This window comes from Lissotriton helveticus, chromosome 10 (assembly GCF_964261635.1).
Source record: "Lissotriton helveticus chromosome 10, aLisHel1.1, whole genome shotgun sequence".
NCBI lineage: Eukaryota > Metazoa > Chordata > Amphibia > Caudata > Salamandridae > Lissotriton > Lissotriton helveticus.
This window is the reverse complement of record NC_136071.1, coordinates 911,667,476-911,678,186: the sequence shown is the minus strand read 5'-3', so window position 1 is coordinate 911,678,186 and position 10,711 is coordinate 911,667,476. Positions and strand designations below refer to the sequence as shown.

The 10,711-nt window shown below is 41.7% G+C and overlaps 1 protein-coding gene across 2 annotated transcripts in view; it reads left to right on the top strand.

Moving 5' to 3' along the window:
• The first annotated feature begins 350 nt into the window (after window positions 1-350).
• Window positions 351-10,711, top strand: part of KLHL7 (kelch like family member 7) — a 255,900-nt gene continuing 245,539 nt past the window's right edge. The window contains exon 1 of one of the 2 annotated variants that reach the window (XM_078663561.1): window positions 351-474. Coding sequence is in view for 1 of the 2 variants with exons in the window: in XM_078663560.1 (XP_078519686.1) it covers window positions 607-726 (120 nt within the window). In the remaining variant the exon portion in view is untranslated. Of the gene's footprint in view, window positions 727-10,711 lie in introns of both variants that reach the window. The other variant, XM_078663560.1, reaches the window with a different exon arrangement.

The window sequence follows — 10,711 nt, the reverse complement described above, 5'->3', positions numbered from 1 at the left end:
ACTGGCCTCAGTTCCTCATTAGCGACCACACAAACACTACAACAGTTTGGTGTAGATCTCGTTATAAAAGTTCAAATCAATTTGCTTGATAACTGAAGGTAAAAATAATTATTAGCAGTTTTTTATGAGTCGTTAGCTGGCATGATTTTGGATGTACCAGAGTTAAGGAACACTCTCCTTAATTGATCAATTTGCCTGGTTATTAAATTAACCACGGGTATTGAAAACTCCGTTGCAAGATGGCCGCTCTATTTTCCGTCTTCCAGTTATAACAAAACCGACAACGTAGGCGGAGCAATAATGACGTCGCCAAGAAAGCGTTGTACAGTGCTCGACGAAAACGTGCCACCTCTTTTGCCTTTGTGTAAACGATACCCGCTGTCCTCTTTCTATGCGTGCGATCACCGTCTGTGGCGCTCTGTTTACCATTTCCATGTGCGGTCTGCATTCTCTGTGGCGCTGCTGTCCCGAGGGGTGAGTGCTGGATCCGCTCTGGGCCCCTTAGCTAGCGCCCCCCGGTGGCCGCAAAGGCGTCGCGCGGAGGTGGAGCCCCCGGTCCCCCTCACGCACCCCGCGGAGCAGTGATCTGCCCCTAGTACAAAAGACATGGCGGCTGTCGTTGTGGAGAAAAACAACAAGAAGAAAACTGAGAAAAAATTCGCTGCCAGAGAAGAAGCCAAATTGCTGGCAAGCTTCATGGGAGTGATGAACACAATGCGCAAGCAGGTACTAGTGAGGTGACGGTGGTTTCAGTTTAACCTGATTCCATCCACTGCCTATAATGTCACAGTCAACAGATGGTGAAATCTTGGTAAAGTGTTTGCCGGTGCATGTCAACCTTTCATAGCTTAGAAATTTGTTAGAGGCACCCCGTTTGACAATTTTCAAAATGCTTCTACTCTGCTCTTGTGCCGAGTCCTCTTTAGGTCTGGCTTGACAGGGCAGTCGTGTACCTCTTTCTTGATCAACAGTAAAAGTATAGTTTTCAGAAGTGCTACGGGGCCACATATTGGTTACCGTGAGTACTGCATTTGATCTGGTCAGTTTTTTGTGTTTCCTCTGAAAATGTTTATATAACACTTGTTGCTTTGCTGCAAAGCTTATGCTTAACTTCACAAACCTGTTTTGGTTATGGTAGTAAACCAAATATTAAAGCTGTTGGTCTGACATGTTATAGTATGAAAAGTCACGATGAAGGCATTAGGCCTGACTTGTTTATTGTTTAAAAGCATGTGTTAAAACCAAATGGCATGAAAGGGGATTGTTTTTACTCCCTATTAAAGCCCTTCAAGGGGCATTGTGTTACTCGGAATCTCACAGATTACTGTAGTAGGCAAGAACTTTAGTGTTCGACAAACCGCAAAGATGGAAGATCTTCACTGTAATAGTCTAGTTAGACACTTTAGAAAAGGGTGCTACACTGTTTTGCCAACTGTGATTTTGTAAATTTTCAACTAAGCATGATGATTTGCCAGTTCATGCATTCTTTAGTAGGCCTGTGGGTTATGTTGTCAAGTCAATCGTAAAGGCTATGGACTTTATTGGTTCATTCAGAACTATCCATAGATTTGATCTGTTTGCAGTGAAAAGTATGACCAAGTCAGTTGGCCTAAGTTACGTATTGTGAAAAGCATGTGTTAATGGTAAGAGGCTTTTAAGGGTGCACTGTTAGTAAATAAACTGTGTTTGCGACGTTTAGCTGGTGTTTCATTACATAGAATCCCACAGATTAGTGTAGTAGGCAAGGTTTTTGCTGTTTGTGACCAACTCAAGCTATGGGGATTGAAGATTTGCTCTTTGAAAATACTTATTAGGCACTCTTGGGAAGGTTTTCATATTGTTTTCACAGCTGAAGTTGTGTACATATATTTAGCACTGTTGTATAGCTGATGTTTGCCTTGTGGGAAAGCTTATGCTTAAAGCAGTAGGTCTGAGTTGGTTTTGGGGACAAGCCCATAATAAAAATGCTTGGCCTGATAGGAAAAAGTAATTTCAGATAACATAGGTCTGATCTGGTGGTGCCATTGCCCATTCGTTTTCTCACCTTTTCCCCTAGTGGGCTTGTTGGCAAAATGAGACATTTGCAACCTATTTGCCTATACCAGTGGAGGTCAGAAAGCTTACCAGGCGATCAGGAAAAAAGTGAGACACAGAATTGAGTGTGGGGCTTGCGCATCCACAGACTGCACTCTTGCCCCTACCGTAGGGCACCTGAGATTATTTCTGACACCCAGTGGAATCATTATGGGGGAGATTAACCCACTCTCTGCTGCCTCATTTCTTAAAACTGTCCCAAAATAATTCATTTGCTCATGTTGCCCTGGGGTTTGCAGCAGTATTCAGGCTGTATTCCCGGGAGTAGGTGGAGCTAAAACATATTTGAGTTTGAAGGGATGTGCAGTGCTGATCCCTGTCCCATTTAAAACAAGCATTTGCAGTGCAATTGGTCTTGCATTAGTGAAAGTTTGAGCTATTGGTGTGGCAAATATTACTGCAACACCAATAGCTCAAACTTTCAGTAATGCATTTCTTGCAGCATAAGTCCAGTGGCTATGTAAATACTTTTATGTATGTACCAATTAAAGAATGTCTGGCTAATTTTAAAGTTAGATAGCAGTAAAAGACACGTTCTAGCACCTTCATTATTACTTCGGTCAGTCGGAAAAAAACCTGACGTTCTGTTACGCACTACTAAGCACTGTAGCTAAATTACTGAACGCGTCTGACGGCTTGTAGCACCATACGAAAAAAAGACAACTTTACTGCACTTTTATTGATTGTCGCGAACATTCAATGTAGGCAAAGGTTGGTATTATGTGGGGAAAAATAGAAATTTTTTGTATTTTAAACATAATATCGAAAAAGCGGAACAAACAAAGAAAGCACCTGAGTACTATAGAAAGAAGCCAGAATGTCCAATACAAGAACTAATTAATGTAGAATTTGTACCGACTCGTGGTAAAGTAGTGCGTCCTTCTATGATCCTCCACAAACTCCTCGTCAGGAGTAGTAAGTGCTTTATAAGTTCAGTTACAATACAATGCGCAATAGAAGTATGGCAATCCCAGGCTACTAAAAGGGACATATAAAATAAATAAATACATTTTATCTATTTAAAGCAAATGCCCCCTCAAAATCTGCAACATTCAGACTATACCTATATTACATTTTCCTCTTAGTGACTGTACCTGAGCTGCTTTTACTAACTTGACTGCCAGTCGAAGAGCCACACATACTGCAACTAAGTTCTGCTTATTTTAGGTTAAGCCATATGAGAATGTTTTTTTTTTAGGGGGGGATGGGCGAATAATGAAGCTTTAATGAAACAAGACGCAAGCGCTCCTTTTTTCAATGCAGGTGAGTAAATATGTCTGGTGATCTTTGAAACACTGTAAAGAAATTTGTAGGGAGCTGTGAGTTTACAGGGAAACAAACTTGGGAGTTCATGTTGCTTAAAAACTTTAACCTGAATATCTGAAAGTGGAAAGTCCCATCATACAGGAAGTTCGTTTCCAGCAAGCTCCGCCCTCCCTCCATCTTTGAATTACATTAAATACTTTGTTGCTTAATGCTTTGATGGGGAATCTGTGATGTTTTTACTTCTCACCAGACTCAAAGGGTGTTGCATGCTTATCTTCGCGTCATGGGGTTATGCACGGAGCAAGGCCCTTGTGGAGAGGGAGGACTAGCAATGTTTTTGTTATTGTATGTATTGTAATTGCATTTATATATTGTTTACCACCCCTGATGAGGCAACAAAGTGCTTTTTTGGCGAGTATCATGCTTCTCCGCAACCCAAAAATGATTAGTGGTGAATTGGTATAGTGAAATATTAAATTAATTTGAGCGGTGGACATGTTAGTCTGCTATTTGGATTGAAAAGGATAGTGGAGAGATAGACGAGGGAAGGGTTTGCATTTATATAGTGCTTGCTACCCCTGATGAGGTGATGAAACGCTTTTCGGCAGGTAGCACACTACTCCAGGACCCAAACAGGATTAGTGGGGAATTAGCATAGGGTAATATGAAATTCATTAGAGCGGTGGACATGTGAGTTTGTAATTTATATTGAAAAGGAATTGTGGTGGGATAGAGGAGGAAAGGGTCTATAAAGTTTTTTTATTTTTGGAGTTCATAGGTGTAGGAAGAGGTTTGGAATGAGTAAATGGGAGGTGGAGGCGGAAAGAGTCAGGGAAAGGTTTAGAAAGACTTGTTTGGGAAATCTGGAGAGTAAAAGAGGTATGAGATGCTGCACGGATGGATGAAGGAGGGAACAGGGCATTGGAAAAATCCACTTGTCTACTCGCTATGGCGAGCTAGATTTAATCAGGGCAAGCTATTTTTAGGGCCTCCTTGCCCTTTCTGGCGAATAGGAAGACAAACTGACTTTTGACCTCTGTCTTTGAAAGTGGAGCAAATGTGGCAAGATTTAAAGGCATTTTTATCGCTCACAAAGTGAATGAGGAATAAATATGCCTTTAAATCTTGTTATATTTTCACATTTGCTGGGCTTTCAGAGGCAGAGGTCAAATACCTTATAGTTAGGTTGAGTAGATTTTTCATGTTTCTAGACCTGCAGGTCTAGTAACATTTTTATGAGTTTTCGAGCCCTGGGGAAGAGTCTATAAAAGGTTATTTTGGGGATCATAGTAGTATAAAGGGGTTTGGATGAGTCAGAGAGTGGAGGTGGAGAAACTATTGAGAGAGGTGTAGGCTGAGAAATAGGATATTGAATTGGGAAGAGTAGTAGAGTGAGGTTTGAGATGAGTCAGAAAGTTGAGGTGGAGGATATATTGAGAGATTTTTATGATTTTTCGAGCCCTGGGGAAGAGTCTATAAAGGGTTATTTTGTGGATCATAGTAGTATAATGGGGTTTGGATGAATCAGAGAGTGGAGGTAGAGGAAATATTGAGAGAGGTGTAGGGTGAGAAATAGGATAGTGCATTGGAAAGAGTAGTAGAGTGGTGGCGACTAAAGGCAAAGATGGCACCCACGACCGCGGACGTATAAGACGGGCGCTCCTTGCCGCTCCTCACTCGACTCTGCGTGATACAATGTTGCAATTGTAGAAGGGAAAAGGCGGAAGAAACAAAATAGCGTTCGGACCTGTGTATGGAGAAACCCTTTCTGTGCTCGGCTCTCGGTTCCTCGACGGTGTGCTGGACGGGGTTGAGGTGGAGATTCAGTTTCTGTACGGCGCAGCAGAGTGACGGTCCGGTGGGCGTACTCGAAATAGACCGGGTGCTGGTGAGAGGGATGCGGCTGGTCTGAAGAGTCCAACCCGATCGACTTCTCGACTTCTTGGATTCAAGACTGTGATTAGAGGAAACGGGAGATAAGAAACGGAACTATGCCCCCCAAGGGAGGACGTTGGAGGCCTCGAGTTCAAGATGGCATACAGGTTCCTGTTCCTGTTCAAGAACTGGGAGCCTCAGGAGCTTCAGGATCTACGTCGACTGCGGGGGAGAATAGCGGAGCCGGGGCTCACAACACCCAGGTGAGCGATGAGGGCGATCAGAGTCTCTCAGCAGCTGCTGAGAAAGGCAAGGCTCCAGATGGTGCTGATGGGGGAAAAGTGGCCCGAGAAACTAAGAAAATACCGGCAATATTCTCCGTAAATAAAGATAAACGACGTGGTGAACAACAACCCCCCCCCCCCCACCTCCACCCTCTTCATCTATAAATACAGGTCTTCCCGTGCATGAGCGGGAGTAAGAGCTTGTGTAAGAGCTTGGGTGAAGGCGCTGTGGCAGCTGCACAGAGGGCAGTCCAGAATGACTTAGTCAACCAGGCAGCCTCAGGGTTATCCATGGTAAATGGGGTCGATACCTGTGTTGATGAAATAACTGCTTCAGGACTTTGTGATCAGGCGATGAGTGCACAGAATGGTGATATAACAGCATCGGTTAATATGGAGGGGGCAGGAGTCAGGGCCATATGTATCAATATACCCATTTGCGATTCTCAAATAGCGATTTTTAAGAAATCGCTATTTGAGAATCGCAAATGGTTATGTATTTACAAAATCGCATTTTTTTTTGCGATTCCTTAGAATTCCTTAATTGCGATTAGCAAATTGCGAATCGCAATTAAGGAATACTTTCCTATTCATTTCTATGGGCCAGGAGGCCCATAGAAATGAATGGGAAGTTATTCTCAGTTTGCGATTCTCAATTTGCGATTGCGAATAATTTCAAGGGTGCAGGGGTGTCCAAAGGACACCCTGTTGCACCCCTGAAATATGCATGGGTGCACATGTGGCGCACATACATGCCCTAAGTGCATGTATATGCGTCACATGGCACTTTGAAAAGTGCAAAAATGTGCATTTTTCAAGGAATTCACAACTTACCATCACACCAACTAGAAGTTGGTGGTAATTTGCGATTCCTTAAGGGCATTTTGCTAATTTATTTTGCTACGTACATTGCATTTAAGGAATCTCAAAATTTGCGATTCCTTAAATGCAATTTCAAAATAAGGAATCGCAAATTTTGCGATTCCTTATTTTGCACCAGTTTTGCTTCATACATTCCATTTAGCAAATTCGCATTCGCAAAGGCCGCAATTCTACGAATTTCGGCCTTTGCGATTGCGAATTTGCATGATGCATATGGCCCTCAGTGAGGTATGTACAACAGGGGATCAGCCGCAACAACACAACGCTGAGTCAGGGGATTACTATTCACTATCTGAGCAGTCTACGTCATCATGTGAAAACCTGGTACGTCAATATGCAGTACAAATGAGTGTGAATGAAGGCAGCGACCACAGTAGCTCATTGCTGGAGGAACTGACTGAACAAAGCGATGAAAAAGTGGACACGGTCCGTAAAAGGCTGGAGTTGACACTGTTGGACGGGGGGGCGAGTGCAGAAATTGCTGAAGAAGATATTTCTCTCTCCCTAATCTATCAGTCTATAATGTCTCTTTGCACTGAAACTAGGGAAGAGAGTCAAAGAGTGCAAAACATTTGTAAAAAGTTACAGAATACAGTGCGGAGAATGTCACGGTCTCACACGGACTTTGTTTCTAGATTTAATGAGGCTGAAACCCGAATTTCCAATTTGGAGGATGATTTACTTCATCAAAAAACAACGACCCCTCAAAAGAAAAACCTAAGGCTTTTCTTATATCAATTAATAACTTTTTGGCACATGAAGAGGTTTTTCAGCTTGCCCGTCCATATAAGAAAAGATCTGGGGGGTGATTTTGAATTTTTTGTGCAACCTGATTTTTGCAGATTTACAGTTGAATTACGGTGGCAGTTACGTGAATTAATTGCTCAATTTCAGGGTAAAGGTGCGCAATCTTACTTATTGAACCCGGCGAAACTGAAAGTAATTCATAAAGAGCGCACATATTTTTTTACCAATGAGGGGTCTGCTAAAACTTTTCTGAAAACTCTTTAGTGGAAGGACAAGGCTGACTTTGTGGCGTAACAGAGTTTCACGCTGGTTAACATATGGACTTGTGTAATTTGTTATGTATGAATAATTATATTGCTTTTGGTTTTGGTTTTGGTCTTCTGATGGCAATATACACTGGAAAATGATTAGAGTCGCGGGGAGTGGCAAGGGGGTTCACGCGTGAACCCCCTTGCCACATCTGTAGGACCATTAGTCCTAAAGCCTTGTTTCAGGGGGGGTGGAAGGGTGGGCCTTTTCGGGGGGGGGGGGAGGGGTAGGGAATGGGACACAAGGGTGGGGGAAAAAGGGAGAAAAATCCATAGATGTTGAAGAAGGTATTGAAGAAGTAGATAAAGAGAATTTTCGGCAAATGCAAGTACACTATATTACTTTTATTCAGCAATTTGAGATAGCTTGGACAATAGTAGCAACTGAACAGTTGATGTGGTAGCTAAGGGGGTAAAAATTTGTTCTTGGAATGTCTCCGGTCTAAATAGTTGGAGTAAAAGGAATCGAGTGACAGCTGAATTACGGAACATTCAGCCTGATGTGGTGTGTCTCCAAGAGACGCATATACCCTGCGCACAAAGGGCACTTTTAGAAACCTTGGGTTACTCATTAATAGTGGCTTCACAACAGTCATCCATGATCAGAGGAGTAGCGATATTAGCTAAAGACAACTGGGTTACTAAGGGACGGTGCTTAGCTGATAGGTGCAGAAGATGGGTAATTGCAGAATGTGTTTTTGGGCGGGCTAAGTTCACAATCTGTGTTGTATATGGATCTAATTTGGATGATGCTTCTGTCTTTGAAGAACTAAATATTGAACTAGCATTATGGGGGGCACCGTTGATCTTATGTGGGGACATGAACATTAATTTAACAAATCTAGATTTGCAGAGAGGACCACGGGAATACCAAGGGCGGAAAACACGGGTGTTTAAAGCCCTGTATGATGTGGTAAATGAGCATGCTTTGCTTGATGTTTGGAGCAATTTAAATCCGACAAGTCCAGGGTTTACTTATTATTCTTACCCTCATAAAAAGTTTGCTCGTCTGGATTACTTTTATTTGTCTCTCTTTTTAAAAGATAGCATTGCAATTCAAATCTGGCCAAGGATTACCTCAGATCACTCCCCGATTTCATTGATACTTAAAGTTGACACTCACCTCCCACTCACAAGGTCATTCTCATTTGATCGCAAACTTTGCTCAAATGAGAGTTTTAAGGAACAAATGTCCCAGTGGATTAGTGAGTTCTTTGTTAATAATAGAAATTCGACGCATTGTACTATAGTCTGGGACGCATTTAAAGCGTGTTTTAGTGGGGAAGTGTCAAATTTTGTATATGGGAAAAATCGGAGGAAAAAGACAGAGATACAGCAGGATTTGTATGTAAGGCTTCAGTATGCTGAGGATAAGTTAATCCTGGGAGTTAGATTAGGGGCAAACAATATTGAGGAATGTGAAGAAGCTGTTGAACAGGTGAGGGCTAAAATACAAGGGATTTGGAACATTGAAAATGCTCGTAAATATTTGGTTAATCAAAAACAAATGCATAAATATGGGGAAGCCATGGGCCGTTGTTTGGCATGGCGGTTACGACGGAAAGAAGCGATGGGGCGGATTAAGGCTTTGAAAGATAAGGATGGGGTACTTTGTCAGGAACCCAAAGGGATTCTTTCGATTCTGCATACATTTCATTCTAATTTATATACTCTACCAACATGAGATCACAGCCAGTTTGTTAATTTAGTTGAGCGGACTTTGAGACATTTAGATCCCAGTGATAGGCATTATTAGATGAGCCTATTTCTATGGAAGAGATGGAACCTGCTGTTAAAGGATTAGCTATAGGAAAAGCCGCCGGGCCAGATAGATTGCCTACAGAGATTCATAAGATTTTTTTTAGTTTAATTAAAACTGATATGTTCAATACATTTTGGGCGACACAAGAGGGATGTGCGCCGAAATCTTGGGCAGAAGCTACTATTGTAGTATTTGGAAAAAAAGGTAAAGACCCGGAGTTAGTAGGCTCATACTGGCCAATATCATTATTGAATTGCGACAGCAAAATTTATTCAAAGATATTGGCTACTCGTATTTCTAGAGTGATTAGTTCATTGGTCTCGCAGTCCCAACACGGGTTCATAACTGGGCGCAATACACCTCACATATTAATAAGGTAGTGACACTTTTTGATATTGCACATGTTGAGCAACGGGATCTGGGTCTAATTTTATTAGAAGCAGAAAAAGCGCTTGACCATGTGGAGTGGGCATATCTGTGGGAACTAATGTGTCATCTGGGTTTTGGTCAACGGTTTTTTATACTTCACCGGTCGCTAATATGTCTACTATGGGATTAACATCTGAGACAGTGAATATCACAAGGGGCACTAGACAAGGGTGCCCCTGTTCACCATTGTTGTTCGCACTATATATTAATCCCTTTATTGATTTATTGAGCAACAATGAGTTGATTAGACCATTTTATGTACATTACGTCCCATATTCTGTATTTGCTTTTGCTGACGACGTTGCAATAACCACCTCGGATCCGCATTGGGCACTAAAAGAGATAGAACGAGTGGCTAAAATCTTTGGTCAAGCATCTGGATATAAATTAAACGCCACTAAAACACAAGTATTAATTTCAGAGACTATCATTATGGATGATGTGCGGGTTGAAAAGGAAGTAACATATTTTGGAATTAAAATTCGATCATGTATGCAGGAAAATAGCAGTTAATTGGGGCTCGTTAGTAACTAGTATTCGGAATTCGTTAGAGAAGTGGTCACGATTACACCTTACACTGATTGGTAGAACGAATGTTATTAAAATGAATGTATTAGCTAAAGTACTATACTTATTTAGAGCAGTTCCCTTAGAATTTACTGTACTTCAACTTCAACAGCTACAATCTATTTGTTCCAAATTTGTGTGGGCACCCGGAAAACCGAGAAGGGCCATGCGTTTTTTGACGTTACCAATTGAACGGGGGGGGTTAGCTATTCCTGACTTTTCTCTTTATTTTTATACATGTTTTTTGTTAAGAATGCGGATTCTGTTGACCGGAGAAGATATAGTTAATGAAGCGGAGGCTCTGTCAATTTTTCAAATGTTGTTAGGACCAGAGGCAAGACAATGCCTGTTTAAAGAAATAGATGGAAGCTATTTCAAAAAGACTAGGTTTAAGGTGTTAATAGCGGCGTTTAATGTATGGAAAAAAATCCGAAAATTATGTCAATTGGGGAAATTATCTTGGTATACCCCCACCAATGATATAAAACTTGTACCTT